This window comes from Sminthopsis crassicaudata, chromosome 2 (genome assembly GCF_048593235.1).
Source record: "Sminthopsis crassicaudata isolate SCR6 chromosome 2, ASM4859323v1, whole genome shotgun sequence".
Taxonomy (NCBI): domain Eukaryota; kingdom Metazoa; phylum Chordata; class Mammalia; order Dasyuromorphia; family Dasyuridae; genus Sminthopsis; species Sminthopsis crassicaudata.
In genome coordinates this window covers 588,146,495-588,170,746 of record NC_133618.1, presented here as the reverse complement: position 1 = coordinate 588,170,746, position 24,252 = coordinate 588,146,495, and the positions used below count along the sequence as shown (strand labels likewise).

General features: G+C 32.4%; 1 protein-coding gene across 4 annotated transcripts in view; it reads left to right on the top strand.

Annotated features, from left to right (window-relative positions):
* Window positions 1-24,252, top strand: part of GPAM (glycerol-3-phosphate acyltransferase, mitochondrial) — a 100,931-nt gene that overhangs the window by 62,149 nt on the left and 14,530 nt on the right. For all 4 annotated transcript variants that reach the window (XM_074295599.1, XM_074295594.1, XM_074295596.1 and 1 more), the window contains 13 exons: window positions 1,516-1,578; window positions 2,683-2,813; window positions 3,058-3,180; window positions 5,347-5,420; window positions 8,051-8,164; window positions 13,638-13,787; window positions 15,649-15,745; window positions 16,125-16,261; window positions 17,371-17,470; window positions 18,281-18,493; window positions 21,633-21,746; window positions 22,821-22,906; window positions 23,796-23,914. In XM_074295599.1, coding sequence (XP_074151700.1) covers window positions 2,712-2,813; window positions 3,058-3,180; window positions 5,347-5,420; window positions 8,051-8,164; window positions 13,638-13,787; window positions 15,649-15,745; window positions 16,125-16,261; window positions 17,371-17,470; window positions 18,281-18,493; window positions 21,633-21,746; window positions 22,821-22,906; window positions 23,796-23,914 — 1,429 coding nt within the window. In that variant the 5' untranslated portion in view covers window positions 1,516-1,578; window positions 2,683-2,711. The remainder of the gene's footprint in view (window positions 1-1,515; window positions 1,579-2,682; window positions 2,814-3,057; window positions 3,181-5,346; window positions 5,421-8,050; window positions 8,165-13,637; window positions 13,788-15,648; window positions 15,746-16,124; window positions 16,262-17,370; window positions 17,471-18,280; window positions 18,494-21,632; window positions 21,747-22,820; window positions 22,907-23,795; window positions 23,915-24,252) is intronic.

Here is a 24,252-nt window from a genome sequence, read left to right as displayed (position 1 = left end):
CTGAAAGTTTATTTTATTTTATTTTTTTACTTCCCTGCAGGAATTTCAGTAAAACTTCTTCAAGCTCTTCACTGTAATGCAGTATTTCAGAATTTTTTTTTTTTTTAAATGTGGTGGAGGTTGATAGTGGAAACAAAAGGAATTCTCCATGCCCTTTCCCCTAGAAGCTAGTGTTGAAATAAGCCTTAAAGGTTTGTGAGAATAGAAGAAAGAGATGCTTAATACCTTACCAACTCCTCATGTTTAGAGAGCAGGTATTGCAGGGTTTTCCCCTCCCACTAGTAAATACTTTGAGCCAGGCAGCAACAACTAGATGGAAGTCCCACTGGGATCTTTTCTCCATGAACTTGTTTGAAGTTGGGGGCAGGGAGACATTGCATTCCTCTTGGCAGAAAATCTTTCCCATCCTGGCTTTCTTCCTGGCCCTATTCTCCATCACTCTTGCAGTTTAGTTCTGTAAACTTCAGTAGAACAAATTTTTCCTAGTATCTTGTTTTTATTATTATATGAATGTATTAAAACTAAAACTGATTAAAAATGCTGAACTTTTATGTATTGAGGAACTTGAAAGCTTTATATATTCATTCTTATATCCTTTCCTATTAGGTTTTGTTATAGTTACTGTAAGTACTTAAGAACATAAGTATAAGTATTATTGGATTAAGGATGATGACTGCCAGACTATTTTAGATAAAGGCCTCTGTGTAAGCCTTGTAACTAAATGACATTGATTATTGTGGGCATTTTGATGTGGTATCCAAAAAAACATTAAATTCATTTATATTAAAATGACCAATTTAAAAGTATCAGATGCAGGAAGCAAATCAGAAAGTTTTTATGTTTTAGCTGTGTGTGGCAGTACTTCCTCTTGTAATCTATCATGTAAGAAACTATAAAAGAGGGGGCAGCTAGGTGGCCCAGTGGATAGAGCACCAGCCTTGAATTCAGGAGGTCCCGAGTTCAAATCTAGTCTCAGACACTTAACACTTCCTATTTACTTCTGGGCTCTGCATCTTAAACAGATGACTAGGATTTTGTAAAAATCATACCATATCAAGATTGATAGAAGGAACTGAAAATATTTCTCCTTCAGAATACAAGAGTTAAGAAACAATTTAACAGTTCAAGTGTTCGAAGAATTGTCATGTAAAAGAAATTAGACTCTTGTTTGGCCCCAAAGGGTAAAATTAAGAACACTTGGGTGGATGTTTTAGAAAGATAAATTTTCTTCTAATATAAGAAAATAATTTTCTAGTATTTATAAAGGTCCAAAGGTAGAATGACTTGGCTCATTAAGTTGTGAACTTCTTGTTGTAAACCTTTCAGTGAAGTTTGTGTGACCACTTGTTGAATATGTTGTAGAGGTCATTTATGGGTTTGAATAGAGGGCCTTGAAAGTTTCTTCTTTCACTTTGTGAAATCTTTAACTTTGAAGTTAAATTTGAGATGTTTAAAAAATACTGTATTTTTAGTTAGGAAAATTAAACTAATATTTGTTTTATTTCCAAATTAAAGGTCTCTCCCCAGATAGCCATCTCAAGAATAAGGAAGAGCAAAAAAGTTCTGCAAATAAGGGAGGTAGGTACATTTTCTTATTTCTTCTTCAGGGTCAGAGCTGGTCATTATGATCACAGCCTTCAGTTTCATAGTGGTAATGGTCTTCTTCCCATTTACATTTTTACATCTGGTTTGGGTAGATTTTGAAAGGTATATTATAGCACAATGACTATTATAGTTAATGTAACAACTAAGTCAGAGTTTATTGACTTTATTGACTGGTTAAATTGACTGCCAGGGTCACACAGCTAGGAAAAAATGCAAACCAATCTGGAAGACTAACTTTCAAACTCTCTTAAGTTCACTTATCTGGTTCTTTAGATTTTTTTTTTCCCCCTGCAATAACTTATGAAAATAACCTTTGAAGAATTGAAGGAGGTTGTAACTGCCTTACTGAAATTATGTCTCTTTAAAGTATTGATGTAATATTTGCTTTATGATATTAAGTATCCATAATTTACTAACTTTTTCTTTAAGGAAAACATTGATTTATATAAATAGTAAAATGAAATACTTTGTCTTTTTATGGAATGAATAATATATAGTCAAATGAATATAGGAAAATTTAGAGTACTTCAAAATGCAAATTTTTTCATTATTTTTATGTGTGCCAATCATACATAGAGCATTATTTTTGATTATAGTAGATTATTGAATTCTTCTGACTCAGTAATAAAATGGAGATCATATCTCTATCTCTATCTCTATCTCTATATATATCTATATACATAGATAGGTAGATATGCACTACAAATACTAAGCTTAACATATGTGTGTGTTTGTATATATGTAAAATCAAAGATTTAGAGCTGGAAATAGCTTTGACCACTAATTCAACTACCCCTTTCTCCTGTTTTACAGATGTGGCCCAGAGAGTTTATAACTTGTCCACCTCACAGGTAGTCAAAGGCAGATATAGAACCAAGGCCCACTATTTCCAAATCCAGAACTTTTTTGTTATACCAGCTCATCTATCTCAAAGTTCTCAGTTTCTCCTGTTCCCCTATTATGTTAGAAACCTTGCAACAGTTCATATGATATTCTGACAAGGAACAAATGACTTGTAAGTCATTGTTTTACTTAGATATTGAAAATATCTCACTCATATATAATTTTATTTTATAGCACATGATTTGGGATTTTAAGTTGGTGTCATGGATGAGTCCGCAGTGTCCCTTGGTACGATAGATGTTTCTTACCTATCAAATTCATCAGAATACAGTGTCAATAGATGTAAACACTCGGGTGAAGAATGGGTAAGTTTGAAGTTGAAATAAAAATGGGTTATAGCCAAACATTAGAATTATTATATTGATTGTGATTATATACACTGTATAGTGTACCTATAGTTTAATAAATTAAAAATTTGTGCTTATGCCCAAGTAAATGAATGTATTGTTTACTTAATCTTTTTACATTTAATTACTAAATCTTAGAATACAAAAGAGTATGGTTTTATTTTTTCTGCTATTCAGACCCTTTTCTCTTATTATTTATTAGGGCGATTGTGGTTTCAGACCAACTGTATTCCGATCAGCAACTTTAAAGTGGAAAGAAACTTTAATGAGCAGAAAGAGGCCATTTGTGGGACGATGTTGCTATGTGTGTACTCCCCAGAGCTGGGTAAGCCATTGGATGATAACAAATTGAGAAAAATATTTTATATGTTGCATTTGGAGTAAATTTGATACTTTGGGTCTTAGTGTTTTTGATTTATTTTTTTCTTTACAAAGCATACTTTTGAAGCCAGCTATGTTAAATAGCATTTTCTCTGTCCTCATCTTTTATAGTGCTGTTATGCCCCCAAGGAATAGTATATATAAATTTTCAGTGTCTTTGGAAGAAAGAGCTCAGGGGGTTAAGGAGAAAACAATTTGGCATTGAACAGTAAGTATTAAACATTGTAGCAAGAGAAGTTATAGGGGGTAGAACAAGACAGAGATGACTGCCCAGGGCAAACAATGTTTCCAGTAATTGCTTTGTTGTACTTCCTGTAAGGCCTCTACTACCAGGGAATGCCTGTTGACTTTTGCTGTACAATGGGGGTAGAGTGGGAGCAGCACAGTATTGGGAAATATTCCATTTTAGACAGATTTTTTTTTTATTTTATTTTTTATTATAGCTTTTTATATACAAAACATATGAATGGGTAATTTTTCAACATTGACCCTTGCAAAAACTTCTGTTCCAACTTTTCCCCTCATTCCCCCCACTCCCTTTCCTAGATGATAGGTAGTCCCATACATGTTAAATATGTTAAAATATGTGTTAAATATAATATGTATACATATTTATACAGTTATTAGATATTTGTATGTCAGGATGAAGCCTAAAAAATAAAAAGTAACAAAAAAATAAAATATTTAGGTTCTTTGTAACAGACAAAGAGGTATGTGTAATTTATGGGTTCCTAGGATAGTATTTTAGAAGGATTAGTTGAAAGAAAATGCAGGAATGTGTCAGAATAAGGTGTCCTGAAACTAATGCAACAGTGTTCCAAATTTGTAGAAAAAGCCTATTAAGAAATTCTAGTTAAGTTCAAATGTTAAGCTTCTTTGTCTTTGAATACTTATTGAGAAGGAAAATGCAACCATTCATGCCTTATTTATTGCTTGTAACATATTTATGTGAATAGATTACTATGAGTGTGAGTTTTCTACTTAATGTCCATTTGGCAACAGAAGAATTTAAAGATGTGATAGAAAGGGAGGGATTTATAGCCATGGAAAAAAGTTGTATGTGCCACTCCAGCTTCTCCTGAAAAAGCTTAGTGATCCTAAAGAATGTCACACATTTAAGTCCTTGTGTAGCACACAAATTACCTAGGATTCAGGGAAAATGACAAGGTTTTTTTTGCAGATGGGGGGTCTATTCTTTGCCTATTGGAACAGGTTGGGAGCCAAAATTTTATTTGGAGGTAATCTGATAAGCTTTCTTAGGCATTTGCACTCTTTTTATGTGCAAACATTGGTAAGTGAATATGAAATGAGAAGAAACTACACTCAAATAATAGGAGAGATGATACATACATATGTGCACCCACACATACATATACACACTCAAAAGAGATGTCCAATGAGAGCATTATGTGATATTTGCTGATAAAAAGATCTATTTCAACTGTGAGATCAAAGAAGAGCTCATACACCTGAAAAAGAGATTTCAACAGTAGAGATTGTGGAAAGTTCTTTCTAGCCACTGGGACCATATGGCATTGGTGAAGAAAAGAACAAGAAGGGACAGAATAGGATTGGGAAAGTTAAAGGGCTCAATTTGACTGGAATGCAAATATGAATGTGTAGGAATAATATAAAAAAATATAAAAGATACAGGTTTAAGCTTTTCCTTACTAGAAAGAAAAGTCACAGAATTATTTTAAAATCTATCTACAAATGCCAACCCCTGATATCCAGTCTTTTCTTAAAGTGTGCAATTCCCTTTCCCTTTAAAAGGGGGCAACATTCAAAACAATTTAAATTAACGCAGAACAGACAGCATGGTATAATGGTAAGAGCCAGGTCTTTGAGACAGTTCACTTACCATGAAGATTTAGGCAAATCTCTTAACTTCATTTAGTCTCAATTTCCATCTGTGCAAAATAAGAATAATTCCAAAGTATTATGTCCTTTAAACAGAAACAGGTATTATGTACCTGTTGATAGAAATTGTGTTCTTTTGACCCTCATGATCTTGAATTTCTTGGTTTTATTGTCATGATGAAATGTTGTTGTTATGTAGACTTTCTAACCTTTTTTTTGGGTTGGTTGTCTCAAATTTTTATCCCCACAGGACAAGTTTTTCAATCCAAGTATCCCTTCTTTAGGATTGAGGAATGTTATCTATATCAATGAAACTCATACAAGGTAAAATATCATTTAAATAAAATACATAAATTGTGTATTTATTTCAGATTTATTTGAGCTATCAGAATAATTATTTGCTAAACTTTTATTATTTCCTGTCATTAAATAAGAATGAGAGGGCTTCTGGTAAGAGAGACTTTTTGTGGAGAATAAACTAGTCACCTAAGGGACCAATTGTTATTGGTGCTTTAATTTTTATTAAGTATACCATGGTGTGACAGAAATTGTTTTTTGTTCATCTATTAGTTTTCTGTCAAAACTGTTAGTTTTAGGAAAGGGGAAACAATATATTATTTTGCGGTTCTGTTTTAGGATGAATATTTTTGCTTAAAGATATAGGCTATTTCAATTTGTTTAATTTTTAGTGGAATACAAAATGATTATCTGTCACTTGAGTTAGGTGGTTATTAGAATGATTACTTCCAAATTTAAGGCAAATAGGAAAAAGTTGGTGGATTTAAGGAAATGATTCAAAATGTTGGAGTGAAAAAAAAAGGAACATTGTTATGCAAAAATTATGGGAGAGTAAAAAGCTAGGGCTTGGGAGAGAGAGAGCAGCAGCTTTTATTTATTTTTTTAATCAACTGTAACTTGGGATGAGAGTAAACATTCATGTTTAAACATGTGCCCATGCTATGTTTTTCTTTGATGTTTTGTTTTGGTGTCATTCTCTCTTTTTTTAATTAAAGCTTTTTATTTTTCAAAATATATGCATAGATAATTCTTTGACATTAATCCTTGCAAAACCTTGTGTTCCAATTTTTCCCCTTCTTTCCCCACCTCCTTCTCAGAGATGGTCCAACATATGTTAAACATTATAGAAATATATGTTAAATCCAGTATATGCATACATATTTATATAATTATCTTGCTGCACAAGAAAAATCAAATCAGACTGGAAAAAAAGTGAGAAAGAAAACAATGCAAGTAAAAAACAATAAAAAGAGTGAAAATACTATGTTGTGAACCACATTCAGTTCCTACAGTCTTCTCTCTGGGTGTAGATGGTTCTTTTCATCACAAGATCATTGGTCTGAATCATTTAAGTCATTTTCTATAGTGACTTTTCTTACTAAGAAAAAATGGATGCTTAGCTGTTTTGTGAAATTTTAATTTTCATCTTAAAGGTATAAAGTCAGTATTTTGTTGGGAAATTTTGTATTCCTTCATAGGCCTCTCCCCTTCCTTAAGAAATATGTGTGTGTGTGTGTGTGTGTGTGTGTGTGTATGTATATGTATATATAGAATCATTAAACCCATTGTGTAAGAAATGAGTGTTTAGCTGCTAGTGGGCATCAGCTACCTAAATATATTGCTTAATGCTTAGCTAGATGACAAATTTTTCTGTGTATTGTCTAGACAAAACCTAAAATAAAACATAACAACTTTATTTTTTCTTTGAGAGCACATAATAACCTGGGAGATTGTCCTTTCACCCCTTTGGAATTTAATTGCCTAGGAATTTCATAGCATGACTGTACTTTGTGCCTTATAATGATATTGCACAAGTCATAGAGAAATGTATTTTGAAAGAAGAATATTTTGATTTTTGCAATGCTTCCTTCTCAGAAAGTTTCAAAAAGAATGGAAGTAATTATAAAGTGGTAATTGGTTTTATTTTCATGGAATTGAGGGTTCTTGTGTGTTCTAGTACATCTTTCTGTATTAAGTGATTTTATTGTCAATGTTAATTGTTATGAAGATTAGCAGAATGTTTTTGACAATTTGGAAACATAGAGACAAGATTCTAGACTACACTGCTCATGATATGCCTTTGTGATCATGAACTCACACTTATTTCAAAGCAGATGTTTGTTTTTTTGTTTTTTTTTTCTCTTCTAAATAACCATTGTAATAACAAAAAAATTAATTTTATTGGAAAACTTTTTTCGAGTGAATTATATTGCATATTAGTGGACTTAATAAGTTTCTTGAAAGGGAAAGATTTTAAATTATGGCATTTTAGGGGTTGTTTAGTAAAGGAAAAGGGAAAAATACATAAAATCAGTTTTTTTAATCTGGGGGCCACCAGCTTTAAAAAATATAAATAGCTTCATTTTAATGTAATTGATTTCTTTTGTAGTTCTATGTATTTTATTTTATGTATTTAAAAACATGAATTTGTAAAGGTGTCTGTGAGCTTTACTGAACTGCCAAAAGGGTCCATGATGAAGAAAGGTCAAGAATCCCTGTTATAAAGGAATACTCATTTTGAATTTTTTTTTTTCCTGAGGCTGGGGTTAAGTGACTTGCCCAGGGTCACACAGCTAGGAAGTATTAAGTGTCTGAGACCAGATTTGAACTCGGGTCCTCCTGAATTCAAGGCTGGTGCTCTATCCACTGTGACACCTTTTGAATTTTTAGTTGTGAGCCCTTGAGAAAATTTGCCTAACTAGCATATTTTTTTGCCTTTAGGTAACTAATATAGATATTAGCTTGTTATTATAACTATTACAGATGGAGATAGTAAATTTAAATGAATATAAAATAGTAAATTTAAATGAATATAAAAATTAAACTTACTTTTAAAGAGGGGGGAACATGGAAGGGGTTTGGGGAGATGAAAAACCAAAATGGTTAAAACAATGTTTTAGGTTTTAAAAGAATGCTTGCCTATTTTTATGTTGTAGACATAGAGGATGGCTTGCAAGACGCCTTTCATATGTACTTTTTGTTCAAGAGCGGGATGTTCATAAGGGCATGTTTGCCACCAATGTGACTGAAAATGTACTGAACAGTAACAGGTAAGAAAAATTTCTATAACATTCTAACTCCTATACAGCAGCACTTCCTAATATTTTATTTTTAACTTTATAAAAGTTTTGTTAGACATTCTTAGGAAATACTGGTAGAAGTAAAGTAGATTCTCTGGAGATCAGTAAGCATACAGAGCAGAATGCTAGGGTTGTGGATTATTAATAGCATGACTTCATAAAAACCATAGAAACAAGTTGGTTTGGGAAATGTATATTTTCAGACTTCCTGGAAAGTTGTCATAACAATAATGTGGGATAATGTATTTTTTAGTTCATAATTCATTCTTTAAGATTTGGAGTATGTGAGTGAACAATCAGAGTTAGAAAATATTGTATACTTTTTGTATTTCAATATATAGAGAAATAGATTTTTTTTTCCTATTTTTCTCTCTAGTGTAGTTAGTTCCTTTTGGATTTTATTTTGTAGACATTAACTAGTCATGTTTAAGTCTGGTTTTAAACCATTTTCCATTGTTTCCTACATTAAATGTAACAGTTATACAAATGAAAATTTAGAAGCAATTTAAGGGGTTTGATCCTTGGGTCCCTTTGAGTAAAATACAATGAATTTGTAAATCTGTGGACTATATATTTCTATCAGTACTGTCCATTTTTTGGAGGATAGGGAGAGTCAGCTTAATCCTTTGCTATAGGGACCTCTAAGTCCATCCTTTACAAATGTTGATCATCTACTATTCTGTAAGTGATGGTCTTAGAAGATTTCCTTGTATGCTGAGAGATGAAGTAATTTGGCCAGGGCCTCATAATCCATATCCGTCAGAGATGTGGCTTGACTTCGATCTTTCTGTTCTCTATCCTTTCTAATATGCTGCCCCTTCCCTCTACTTTGTAACTTTAAAACAATATGGACTTCATTTTATGATAATTTTAAAAAATATTTGAATACTTTAAAAGATGAATTATTATTGTGGGAAATGCTTCCTGATAGTGTAGAATGTACTCATTCAGTCATTCCCATTTTAACTCCTGTCTTAACGGCCTTAAATTCATTACAGAGTGTCCACTCAATAGGTTGGGGACCTTCCTTTTAACATTGCAAAGATATCTGTGATTGATAATGGGCCTATCTTTGGTTATTCCTGCTCTTGCCATATAATCATCTTGTTTTTCACTGATGCAATTTTTTGATATTATCCTCCACTTATATTTTTTAATTCCATTTCTTATATTTTATAACTTGTTTAACTCACTAGATATCTATTGCTCTCTGGATGCTTGTTCTTGGATTTTTGGAGATGTCTTCCCCTTCTCAGGCATACAGCACCAGAAACTATTTGTATTAAAATGATGAGCCTTTGTCTTAGTGCCATGAAAATAATTTTTTACTTTCTAAAAGGCAGTACAGCCCTCTGACTTCCTATTCAGTTTTGGGTCTAATTCATTGTTCAATTGCAGTGCTTATCCAAGAAATGCATATACACACATATACATCCAGTGTAAAAATTCTATAGCTTATTTATTAAAATGCATATTTTATATACATTCTTCATCTCTTGGCTTTTCGTGGGTGGATTGTTAGACCAGACCCATTTGAGTGGTTATGGATCTCATCCAAGAAGTTTTGCAGTATTGAGAGTCCTGATGCAATCTCCATAATGTCATCCATAAATAGGAGCATCTGGAGCATTGAAGGACATTACCAATTTTAGGGAACCCCTCTACATTTTTGATTGTGCTGTTTCCTACATGATTGTGGTAAAGATCTTTGCCAAAGTTATATCTCTCTGTTTTATGTTTTGCCTGATAGTAGTAATCAGGCTAGTCAGTCAAATCTCATATCTTGTAAGGAATCACATATAATTTTGAGGAATACATAGGAAATATCTTGCTAGCAGAAAACTTCTAAGACAGGCTTTTGCTTAACTGAATCAAACGCTTTTGTATAGTGACTTTATGTATAATAGACTCTTGTTTCTTTTTATCTTAGTCATTTTGATGATTGTAGAAATATTGGGTCTGTGGCAAAATACTATTAGCAAAAGTCAGCTTTCTTTTTAATAGTCTCAATAAGAATTCTGTTAATGGTGTGCATTTTCTCATAAAATATTATATTTGGAAAAGTAGGCATATTGGTTAGTTATTAGTGTTCCTTCTAGTTGTATCTCATCTACCCAAATAAAAAGATGTCCCTTCTTTTGTCGTCTCTTTTCTTAATTTGCCTTGAAAAATTGACCCATCAATGGACTTCACAGTTACATTGCCAATTAATATTGCCTTCTTTATGCACATTTTAGTTTCTTTTCCCATCTTTCTCTTTAGTGCCATTTTTGCTACTTCTGTAAGCACATTCTAGTACTATGATAATAGAGTGCAAATGTGGTGACTCCTCTGTCCTTGATGTGACTTAACCAGGGTTACACAGCTAGGAAGGATTAAGTGCCTGAGTTCAGATTTGAACTCAGGTCCTCCTGATTTCAGAGCTGGTGATCTTTCCCCTGAGCCATCTAGCTGCCCCCAGTTTCATTCTTAATATCTTTGGCATTTTAAAGGCAATTATTTGGTACAGTAGATAGGGTTCTGGGCCTGGAATCAGGAAGACCCAAATTTTGCCTCAGCTGTGTGACTCTGGGCAAGTTAACATCACCTTTGGCTACTTCACTTTTCTCATTTGCAAAATGGGGAAAATAATTTCATTTACTTCCCAGGATTGTTTTGAGGATTAAATGTGATAATATTTATAAAGTACTTCACAGAGTGCCCTCCACATAGCAAGAACTTCACAAATGTTTGTTCCCTTTTCTTTCTTTCCCATTGTTCTTGTGATGACTTTGATCTCTCCAAGCTTCCTTTAAATTGTTTTTATTCACAACTGCCTTTTTAAATTTTATCTGGCAAACCTATATTCTAAATATGTTTTCCTTGATTATCATTAACCCTTCAGTTTGCTACAAACTCACTTGTTGACTAATGGAGTTTTTTGACTATTTGGTGTCTTCATTGTAGCAATTGATTTACATTTATTGAGTTCCTGCATAAAATAATTGTAGCCAATTGTCCTTTTGTTCATATGCCTTTTTTTTTTTTTTTTGTCCTCAGTAACTTATTTAAATATGTTAGGATGTTATTTTTTAAAATTGTACACTTTATTTGTATCTCATTTTTATCCTAGCCTTTTATTTTGAGCTTTACTCTAACAGGTTACTGGATTGACTACATGAACAGCTGAGGCAAGAATGATTGTGAGTCATTCTTTGTCTTCTAATATATAACCTATTTAATCTTTTGTGATACTTTGCAACACTTACTGTGCCTAGTGTTTTTCAATTACTTTCTTGAAGAAATTGTTTTTTAAATTTACATGTGTTTGGCCTCTAATTTCTTATGGTTGATCCATAGTTTCCAATATTTTCCATTATTCTTGTCTATTTCCACCTTTATGTTGAAGTTATGAAGTTATTCATTGATATAATTGACAGGTTTTCTTGAGTTTTTCATAGAGTTTCTTTACATTTTCATCCTTTGTAATAGACAAGCTGCAGCTATTTTCATTGTCTATTTGTAAGTGGTTGTCATAAACACTGCATCACCAGATTGCCTGGTGTCCCAGGTGATGCTTCTTGTTGCTTTTGAGCATGTGGTAAAACCAACTCTGCTCATCTCGCTGATCTCTCTTAGTGACCTCACTAGGTTATATGAATTTAAATATCACCTCTATGTTGATTCCTAGATTTCTAAATCCAGCCCTAAACTCTTTCCTGTGTTCCATCGTCACATCACCTATTAGATTAACACCTGAATGTTCTGTAAGCAATTGGGTCAACATTTCCTAAAAGAATTTATTCTTTTCCGAGCCCATTGCTTTTCTGAATTTTTCTATCCCTATTAGTAGTACTACCATCCTTCCAGTCACCGAGGTTACAAACCTGAGTTGTCCTTGATGCCTTCCTCTCCGTCTTTCCACATGTTCAGTTACTGCTAAATCTTGTCCTTCTACCTTCATGATATCTTCTGTATCCATCCTCTTTTCTTCCTTGAACAGCCACCACCTTAATTCAGGCTCTCATCAACTCTATTTATATGATATAGATGGTTGATGCAGGTGGATGGTCTCCTAATTAGTCTTCCAGCTTCAAGTTCTCCTATTCTGAGCCATCTTCCACAAAACTAAAAAGGTGATTTTTCTTAAACATAGCACTGAATATATCACTTCCTTACTCAGTACACTGCAGGGTAGGCAGTCCCTTACTATTTCAAGGATCAAATAGAGACTTTTCTTTACAATTTTTTCTTTACAGTTTTTTACAATGTGCTCCTAAATCCCCACTTCTAGCTTTGCTGTATATGTACAATAATTCAGCCAAACTGTTCTTCCTTTTCCTTATACATGACATTCCATCTCTCTCAAGTCTTGAAATTTTCTATTCCCTGTGCCTGCAAACTAGCTTCTCTTCTTAAAATCCCTTATTCCTTTTCAAGGATCAGCTCTCTTTCCTTCTTCTACATAAAGCCTTTAATGATTTCTCTCTGCACCCCCTTATTAGTACTTTCCCCCAATTACCTTTTGTGTTTACATATATCTCTATGTGTACCTTTATCTCCTGACTAAATTGTAAGTTTGAAAATGGCAGAAACTTTTGTCTGTTTCTCCAGTGCCTGGCAGATAGCAGGTGCCTAATAAATTTGTGTTAGTTGAGTGCTTTGACAGGGAAAATCCGTGAGTCATCGTTTCATTTAGAGTGAGAATGTCAAATTGATAAATTTAGTTTGGTGTCTACTTAGTTATTGATCATATTTAGATTAACTGATAAAATATTTACAATAAAAATAATTACATTTAATTTTAAAAAATTTTATCAGTGTGGTAAGAATAAATTAGCATTTAGTTAATAAGATTGCTAAGCCTTGATATGCTATTTCACCTGAATGCTACAAAATTCCTGGTACATAGATGTTATTATTATTTTATTTTGCAGAAGAGGAAACTGAGGCTGAGGGAAGTTATATGACTTGTCCTTTCTTCCATAGCTATGTTTCTGACACAGGATTTGATTGCTAGTCTTACTGACTCTGAATCTAGCATTTTATCATGTGCCACCTAATGGAATTATAAATCAGAGGCAAAGTAACCTTTCTAAAAAAGAAATCATGCATGTTCTTGCAACTGCCTTTATACCTCTTCAGAACATATCCTTATGGATAGTCATTCCTTTTTTTCCTTCATTTTTTTTTTTTCTTAATTCTACTTGTTGCTTTGACTTAAATTAGAGCTTTTAGAATCTTTAGTTATTACTTAAGACAAATTTAGGAGTTTTATCCAAAATGTAATTTTTCCTCTTGCTCTAGAAAGAGTGTTACTCCCTTTAAAAACATTCTGAATATTTTTCAGCTTTGTGAATTGAATGAATAATTTAGGAAATGTTATATATCTATATCTATGTCTATCTATAGAAAGTAGGTTAGAAATAGTTATATTGTCATTGTCTTTCATTTTTCAAATCAGAGTACAAGAAGCAATTGAAGAAGTGGCTTCTGAATTGAATTCTAGAGATGGTTCTGTTCAACAGCAATCAAAATCTATCAGCAAAGTGAAGAAGAGAGCTAAGCAGATTCTTCAAGAAATGGTTGCTAATGTCTCACCAGCAATGATCAGGTAATGAAAATCAAGAAAATGGATTTTTAATGGAATTGCCTTTTTTCAGGTAATTGAATTAGTAACAACAGAATCAACAAATATTTTTGAAGTTCCTGTAAAATGTAGAACGTGTTTAGTTTTAAAGGACTGGAAGATATAATTTCTATTCCAATTTGCAGTCTCAAAAGTAGGATGCCACACATACAGAAACATCTATAATGTTAAATAGAACCTTAAGTCATTAAATGGCATTTTGGAAGGAAGAGATAAAGAAGAGGGCATTTCAAAGATAGGGAACAATGTGAGCAAAGCTTGGTAGTGGGAGATTTTGAGATACTGTCTGGAACAAAGCATGTGTCTATTTTGATTGGAGTATAAAGGGAGCTGTATTGATAGATAAGGTTGTAAATGAAGGAGGTAAACTATCTTATGAAAATACATTATGTCTTTATAATCTTTTACATTCATTCACTTTCCTTTCTGTTTTCATTATAATTACTTTTATATATGCATATTTCACTATGTTCTCTACCCCTGAAATGCCCTCTTTTCCATTTATGCCTCCTGAAATTCCACTTTTAATGACCTAATATTCTATTTAATATTATTGATGTTTCTGTATGTGTTGCATTAATCTAAATTTTGCTAACTATGTAAGTTTGGCACCTCTGTTATAATCTTTCTGAGTATAGTTGGAACCAATTTGAAATGTAACTGGGAAATATTTTGTAAAATAAAAATATACAACATAGATAATATTAATTTGTGACTTTAAGTCAATACAGGATCCAGTCTGAGTTTGCATTTGAGGTTATTATCATTGGAACATAAGATGATTTAGAATTGGAAAGGATTTTACAGATTTTTTTCTTTTTTTGGTTCATTTGGTCCCTAATTTAAAGATGATGAAATAGGCCACACAAATCAAATGACTTGTTCAAAGATATACAGATTAATATGGTAGCATAGAATGGATTGAAGATGGGAGAGTAGAAACCTCAGAGAAAGTTATCATGGTAATGTAAGTGAAATGTTATTTTGTTTGTTTGTTTGTTTTTTTCTTTTTCTGAGGCTGGGGTTAAGTGACTTGCCCAGGGTCACACAGCTAGGAAGTGTTAAGTGTCTGAGACCAGATTTGAACTCTGGTCCTCCTGAATTCACGGCTGGTGCTCTAACCACTGCGCCACCTAGCTGCCACCCGTGAACTGTTATTAAGGACCCATGTGACAGTATGGTATTACATGGATGATAGTGGTGAGAATACAAAGCAGGGAGAGTGGATGTAAAAGAGATTATAATGTATTTCTAAACCAAATTTTATCCTTTTCCCCACAGGATTTTGTTGTAAAAAAAAAACAAAAACCCAAAAAAACCAAAAACAAAACAAAACTAATTGAATGACTATTACTTGTGTTATCACCTCAATTTTCTTGATAACCTCTTTTCTATTTCTCTAATCACCTTTGTAGCTAGATTTTGAGGAATCATTATTGAGTGAAAATTGTCATTTTACAAATAACATTTGGTGTTATGAGAGTAGTGTGTATGTATGTGTGTGTGTATGTGTGTGTTAGAAATCTAGTTACATGATTGAAGTTGATTTTCTTTTAGTTGATAAACATACATAAATGAGTTCTGTGGGAACAGTAAAGGCTAGTCAACTTGGGTTGAGCTGTTGGTCTGGATTTTGAAGTAAAAATGAGGATTATGTGATGCCAAATAGATGAATCAAAAAATGAAAACATACTGGGTTTCATTGACCATTATGCCGACCCAATAGGTCAATTATTTATAGATAGCTTTAGTTTCAAGTACTTGTTATACTGGTGGTGAGTGATGTTTGAGCAGAGGAACATCTTAGCATTCTGTTCTCTCCTAGGCTAACTGGATGGGTGCTACTAAAACTTTTCAACAGTTTCTTTTGGAGTGTTCAGATTCACAAAGGTCAACTTGAGATGGTCAAAGCAGCCACTGAAGTAAGAGGATTAGTCTTTTTGTTGATTTTTAGTAATAAGCCTTTTTCCCTTAGGCCTCCATATTTACTAAAACACTGTTTTTTGTTTGCTTTTGTTTTGTTTCACATATTTTGCAATGTCCTTTTTTTTTCCCTAGATAAGGGTACATGTCCCATTTTGTGGGATCCCTCATTATTGGAGGTTTCTGTGGGAGCTGCATGCAGTCTAGATTAGATGGGATGTTAGTTTCATCACTATTTAAAATGCATTATTTTAAAACATTCATCCATGCTATTTTGAAAGAATGAATTTTTTTTTTTGCTACATGTTATGTACAGCTTACCATTTATATTTACCTTTTAATTTAAAAGTGTGCATCTTTTCTCTTCCTTACAACCAGATGAATTTGCCTCTTATCTTCCTACCAGTTCATAAATCCCATATTGATTATCTGCTACTCACATTCATTCTTTTCTGCCATAACATCAAAGCACCATACATCGCTGCTGGCAATAACTTGAACATACCCATCTTCAGGTAAGAGTTAATCAACTTAATTTGAAATTCAGAGTAAAACTGATACAAGTTTAGTTTGAGGTTTTATTTTTGTTCCCTTTATTTTATGGCACAATTCTTATGTGATTTATTTGGTGAGTAAAAACTTGAGACTTCTTTGGAATGCATCAGTGGAAAAAAGGCAAGTAGGAAAGAAAATGACTTTAAATTATTAAACCTGAATTTTAATTCTTCAAAGTGGAAAGTGCAACATCTTTGTACATTGAGATTCCCTTTATCAGTTGCAAAGAATCAAAAAAAATTGTAGGAGTTGTCTGAAAGAATAGAATGACAGACGGATTTCGAATGAATTATTAATAATTGACAATTATATCTAGTGTTTACTATGTACCAGGCACTGTGGTGGATGTTTTATAATTGTTAGCTTAATGGATCTTCATAGCATCCCTTAAGAAGTTGGTGCTATTATTATTGCCATTTTACACATGAGGAAACTGAGGTAGTGGGGTTAAGTGACTTGCTGTTTGAGTTCTGATTTGAACTAAGATCTTCCTCACTCCAGGCCTAGTGCTCTATCATATGACTTAATAATTTTTTATTAGAATTGAACAGATACTGTTAAAATAAATAACAGATTACAATTTTTGTTAGACACATCATGAAAACTTTTTCAAAATTAGCTTTTATTAGTGAGATTTAATCAGGACAGCTCTTCAATAAAAAGATTTGTAACAAAATATGCTAGAGACAGGCATTCTAGCAAATATCAAATGTATATTTTATAAAAACTTGCATAAGTGTGGTGTAAGTTGCCTAAGTATGAATAACACTGTCAGTTTTGAGAAGGTAAAAATCTCATAAGGCCCCTTTGGAACCCATTATAATAGTGCCTCATATATAAGTAATGACAATCTAAGGATTATGAAGTGTAATGACCATTACTGAAATGAGACATTAATTTAGAAACTTGAATGTGAGCATTTTTTTAATATAGATAGAATAACTCAAAAGATACACATGATTCTTATAAAGATTGAAATAGCCAAATGTTGAATATTTGAAAGATTTAGGTTTTGAAATACAAAGTTGTTGTTTCTGCATGTAAATGATACATTCTTACATTTTTACAGTACACTTATACATAAACTTGGAGGCTTTTTCATACGACGAAGGCTAGATGAGACATCAGATGGACGAAAAGATACTCTCTACAGAGCTTTACTCCATGGGGTATGTGTTCTCTCTAAAGTTACTATAGTAGTTACCTGAGATAAAATATATGAATTGTCTTGAGATATCTTGTATAAATACATTATATATATATATAAGTAAGGAAGAGATAGTATGGTAGAAGGAATAGAGGGTCTCTTTTCGAGTCAGGAAGCTGGGTTCAAGTTTTGCCTGTTATGTGCTATAGTGATTCCAATGTTACTATTGGCAAGTCTTGCTATTTCTTTGTCCCATATAATTATCTAAGACTCTAAGTGAGTTGCTAATCTATATTACTAGGTGGAGTTTGCCACAGTGGGAGATTGATACACTAATAATTATCAGTCCAAAGAAAATCCCTTTCCCTCCCTACCAAACTGAAGAAATGTGAATGTTGTTGTCCAGATGTGGGTTTTATTATCCTATTAATAACCCCCTTCAAAAAAAAAATAAAAAAGCTAGTATAAGTTGTTCTGCCCTTACCTTTAAAGGTACTCTGCTACTATATGAAATATTTCCTTTTAATGTTTTAGTTAGCATAAATTGTGATTAGTATAATGAATAGATAGTTGATTTGATAGTCAGGAAAACCTTTGTTTAAATTCCAGTGGACACATCTGGCTATGTGACCTGGGCAAAACTACTTAACTTTTTAGTTAAGGTTCCATAAGGTTCTAAGCAGCAGAGCAAGTGTAAGTCCTCATGGTTGGTTTCCTCATTGAGAGTGAGAAAATACCAATGAATTTGTAGTTTGAGTCCCAGATAAAAAGAAAAGCGTATATTAAGTTTGGAGATCTTGACTTACTGCTTTGTTTTGTTTTCTTGCCTTAGCACATAGTAGAACTGCTGCGACAACAACAGTTTTTGGAGATCTTTTTGGAAGGAACACGTTCTCGGAGTGGGAAAACCTCCCATGCTAGGGCAGGTCTATTGTCTGTGGTTGTGGACACACTTTCTACCAATACTATTCCTGATATTTTGATAATCCCTGTTGGAATCTCGTATGAGCGTATTATTGAAGGTCACTACAATGGTGAACAACTGGTAAGAATACGTTTTGTTTTGTTTTTTCTGAGGCTGGGGTTAAGTGACTTGCCCAGGGTCCCACAGCTAGGAAGTGTTAAGTGTCTGGGACCAGATTTGAACTCGGGACCTCCTGAATTCAGGGCTGGTGCTCAATCCACTGCGCCACCTAGCTGCCCCCCTAATTATGCCTTTTAAACACTGGGTAAAAAATAAAAAGTTTTTTTTTTTTTTTTTTTTTTCTTTTTCTTTTTTTTTTTGGGGGGGCAATCAGAAGGTTATTAGGATCTATACCACTTTCTTTCTTTAATGTAGTTAATAATTTTGGTGTCTGGGCATAAGGTACTATAGTGCCTTATTCAAAGATGAGTTAGGTTCACAACATAAATATCAATTATAAACACAAGATAATTTGAGGAAGTCAAGAATACTAACAATTGGAAGCATGAAGGAAAGCTTCATGGAGGAGATAGAAGTCTTAAAGGAGGACAGTTCTGAAATATGAAATTGAGAGAATATTCTTCAGCCATGCATAGCAGCAGTCTGTGTGACTGAATGAATGCTTTATTTGTAATTATCCAAATTGGCTTTAGAATAAATAATATTGATAGCTGAAATTTGTGTAGCACTTTGGGATTTGCAAAATGCTTTATATAACTCTCATTTGAAGTAACAAATAAGAAATAAAATTGAAAAGGCAGCTCATTCTTCAGAAATAAGATTGAAAAGGTAGCTCATGCTTCAGAAATAAGATTGAAAAGGTAGCTCATGCTTCAGAAATAAGATTGAAAAGGTAGCTCATCCTTCAGAAATAAGATTGAAAAGGTAGGTTGGAACTTAATTATGGAGGGTCTTTAATGCCATATTAAGGAATTTTTATTTTACCTTATTGACAATAATAACTTGCAGTTCGAGAACAAAGAAATGGTCCTTTAGTACGTATGTATTCTATCAATAATGCCAATGTGAGAGGTCCAGGATTGTGACAGAAACAATTTTTAGAGACTTTTATGACATCATTAGCAGCTTTTGAGAGAACAATTAGAATATTGTAGTCAAAAGCCAAATTGCAAGGGATTGAGATAAGTATAAAGAATCCATGGATTTTTTTATTTTAGAAAACATGGTTTATTTCTTTCCAAGCTGATTGTATTAAATCTTTGAGGAAATGTATTGGCTTTTCTTTACTGGGTGTGCACTTGGATGAAGTATGATTATAAGAACCATTCTTTTATCTGTTTGAGTGCATGAAGACAAAATAAAGACTAAGTTACTGCTAAAGGAATTTGATACCAGCTTTAGGGATTCACTTTAGCCCTAATTTAGTTTTAAGCATTGTTTATCTTCAATTAACTGGGTTTCAGTTTTCTAATGTCTCAATGAAGGATGTCAGATCACATGTTTAATTACTCAGAAACTTTAGAAATTTAGTAGCTAAACTCCATTCAAAAGTTATATTGACGCTAATTTCCGAGTTTTGGGTTTTATACATTTGGATGCTGGGTCAAACATTCCATTCAAAATGTCAAAAGTGACATTCACTTTTCAAGGACAAATAAATAGCCACTTAGCCAAAGACAATACAAAAATTGTTATTGGAGTACTATAGAATGGGTCTTTTTGGTCTGTCTTATGAAATTGTTCATTCACTGGTTTGAAATTTATTGGCATTAATGTTTTTCTTTGTATGATTTTTAATAGAATATATCACACATTTTGTTTTGCATTATTTGAGATATTCTATCACAAAAAACTTGGGAGAGCCTTTCATAAAATTAAGAAGGCCTGGCTTTAATTCCTATATATAACAGACAAGAATATGTGAAAATATAGGAATTGCTTTAATTCTTTGTGTCCTGGGCAAATCTGAAATGCATCAGTGGAGAGAATTTTTATATTGGGAGTTCCTTATGCTGATGGAATTACAGATCCCAACTCTCACACTCATAAGAAGAGTTTAATGTTAAAATATTCTGCCAATTTCTCTGTATATATTGGACGTTTCTTTTGTTACTTGGTGATACTTTTCAAGTTAAGCCTTCATCTTTTTAAGATTAAACTTTTTCAGTTATCAAGTTCTTAATTTTCTCCCTGCCACCTCTGGTGGGAAGGGAATAGAAAAATGAAATTTCTAACATATGCCTAGTGAAACTAAACAAATTTCCTTATTGGTCATGTCCAAAAATATATTTGTATTCATCTTTGGTCCATCATAGATGTGCCCATTTTCCTGCAGCTTCTCCAATATTTTTCATTGAGCTTTTTTATCTATTTTACTAGTTTGATAGGTTTGAGGTTTGGAATCCTCTCAGAATTACTTTAAGTTTGAATTTATATAATCATTAATTAATTGGAATATATATATATGTATATACATATACATATATATTATTAATTTTATAATTATAATTTTTTTTGACACTATATATGCATGAGTAATTTTTTTTATAACATTATCCCTTGTATTCATTTTTCCAAATTTTCCCCTCCCTCCCTCTACTCCCTCCCCTAGATGACAGGCAATCCCATACATTTTACATGTGTTACAGTATAACCTAGATACAATATATGTGTGTAAATCCAATTTTCTTGTTGCACGTTAAGTATTGGATTCCGAAGGTATAAGTAACCTGGGTAAATAGACAGTAGTGCTAATATTGTACATTCACTTCCCAGTGTTCCTTCTCTGGGTGTAGTTGTTTCTGTCCATCATTGATCAGCTGGAAGTGAGTTGGATCTTCTTTATGTTGAAGATATCCACTTAATTGGAATATTTTTTTCCTATGGCTGTCAGTGGCTTGGATTTCCATCTCTAAAAATGTATACTTGTAATAATTTTAACCATTTATCAATTGGGGAATGATTTTTAGTGAATTTGAATTTCTTTCCTATATTATCTTTCTTGAAACTAAAATCTATATCAAGTAACTTGCTGCAAAGATTTTTTTCTCTTACTTCATGTGTTTTCTTATCGATCTTTGCTGCATTGGATTTATTTGTGCAAATCCTTAATTTTACGTGATTAAACTTGTCTATGTTGTCTTTCGCCTTTCCATCTTTCAAAAACAGTTACTTCTTTGTTCAGATAAAGAAATTTGTTTTAAGGATTTTTGTCCAATTTCCTTTTTTTCCTTGACTTTAATTTTGGATTATTTGTCAGGGTAAACCCAAGAAGAATGAAAGCCTGTGGAGTGTGGCAAGGGGTGTCTGTCGAATGCTGCGCAAAAACTTTGGCTGTGTCCGAGTGGATTTTGCACAGCCATTCTCCTTAAAGGTGAGTGGGTGAGTGAAAAGCATCAAGATTCTGTGCAAAGTGGAATGCCAGGCTGGGAGCCAGGGCATCTTGATTCTACTGCTTATGGCTTTTCCACTTAATCAGCTCCATTCTTTAGACCTCAGTTTCTTATTCTGTAAAATGAGGAGATTGAATTACAGGGTTCATCAGTTCTGTTGTCCTAACACAGGAAATGGAAATGAGAGATAATCAGTGGATATGGTGAGGGAACTCAGGAGGCAGGGATCTCTTCATTATAATAATTTTTCTTTTACATTAGAATATGTTAATGTGTCATGCTTGATAATAACTCATCCTTAGAATTTCAATAGTCATACATATTAAGTTTATCTAAAACTTTCCTCTATTGTATATATCTCTAGATGTTTTCTCAAGCCATTAAAAGATAGTTACTGTATTTGGTCATATGCTAATTCTCCACAATCTCTATAATATTTTATAATTTATATAACTCATGTATTACAAAGTTTATTGGTAACATTGTTGCCATCCTGACTATCATTGTGCCTTTTCTCGATAATAAAAAATATTTGGAATTCAGATTCTCTATGAGTGATGATATATCAAGTGAGAAAAAATAAGTTAACTGATAAGTTCCACCCACTGTGATTTGGAAGATGTTTTAAAATTTGAGTTTATCTAATCATTAATTAGTTGGAATATTTTCTAACTCATGGGCTATAGATCCTTGAGAGTGTGAAGTTATTGTGAAGAGTCCATGAATTCAAATTTTCAATCATATTTTTTCTGTAAGTGGAAACCAATGTTATAACTAATATCATGTGGTTCCACATAATTTTTAGATACAGGATTTTCATAGTCAAAAGACTGGGAAAACACTGAACTAATTTAGCCCTGTAAAATGTTAATTTGCATTTAGTTTTATATTTAATTTAAATTTATCCTTTTTATATTTCTTTGGAAGACTAGATGAGTGTGTTTCTAATTATTTTGAGTGTTATAAATCATTGAAAAACTATTATTCTTTTTTCTAAAAAAAAAAAAAAAAAGCAGATATCTAAATGGATGAATTATGATGATGTCATTTTACAGGAATACTTAGAGAGTCAAAGTCAGAAACCTATGCCTGCCCCTCTTACCTTGGAGCAAGCTTTGCTACCAGCTATACTTCCTTCCAGGTAAAGTTTTTAGAATATTTGGTTCATTATTAACTTCAAGAAATGAAAATAACTTAGAAAAAGTTTAAATTTTTTTGTTTTTGTCTTTCCTACATAATTTTTCTGATAGCCTGAGATAATACTTTGGATTCTGTTATCTTTTGATTATTTCTAGAATAGGTACTTGAACTAAGGGCCCAGATGCCATCTGAGAATTATTTATACATGAATAGTGAGCTTTATGACTATTTTAGTTTAAATTACTGTCAGCAAAAGGTTTTACATAATGCATTTTAATTCAATGTGTAAAAGAACTTTGCTATTTTAATTTAACCTAATTTTCATTAGACCAATTGAATAAGGTCATGCTTTAGGAACAACTTCAGTGTTACATGAACTTTGAAGTGTGTTTTAATGAGATTATCACATTGTGCTTTTTGTACTTATTCATTGGATAAGTGTTAGTGTGATGAATGATATAGTGATAATTCAAATATGTTATGTTTCTTGAGTGTAATATCAAAAGCTATATTAATTAGTTTGTTAATGCAGAAAAACATCTTTTTTTTTTTTTAGGAGTGGAGAAATTTTGAAGCCAGTTATCCATAGGGTTGATGGCTTAGCATGCCTTTTAATTTAAAGTATATTTTATTTCTTGCTCTAGCAGCACATGTAAGACAAATCAATTCGTTAGCTTGCTTGTAAGAAGATGGGAATTGCATGTACTGTCATATGGTCACTTTATTAACTGTTTTTACATAATTTATGTCTAGAGGGTTGGGTTCAATTCTAGTTGCAGATGGCATATATAGTCAAGACTTATATAAAACAAAACCCCTTAAAACTAATGTTTTTTAAAGTTGGGATTCATTATACATTTTACAATGTAAATTAAAATTTTTTTTTCCAGACCTAATGATGATGCTGCTGATGAAGCTAGAGAAGCTACAGTTAATGAATCCAGAAATGTAAATGATGAGTCATTCAGGAGGAAGCTAATAGCAAATCTTGCTGAGCATATTATGTTTAGTAAGTGAAATATCAAAGCATTTGAAATTTCATTGTTATTTGTTTTTCTGGAAAGCTTAATTGATTTAATTTGGCTTACTGGGGACATTTCTATAGGTATTTTTGGAACTAACTTTTTTTAATGAGTTAATCATTTTCATTCATGTCTCATATAATACAGATTACTATCTCTTAAGGTAGATTTATTCTAGGTTTCCAATTAATTGCACTGTAAATTAATTATCACTAGCTTGGTAAATTCAGTGACAGCTTTTTATTGTGCGTTATGAGAAGTAAGGGTTAAAAATGTAATATTTCTCATTTTATCTTGTTTTTTCCTGAAAACATCCTACTTGAAA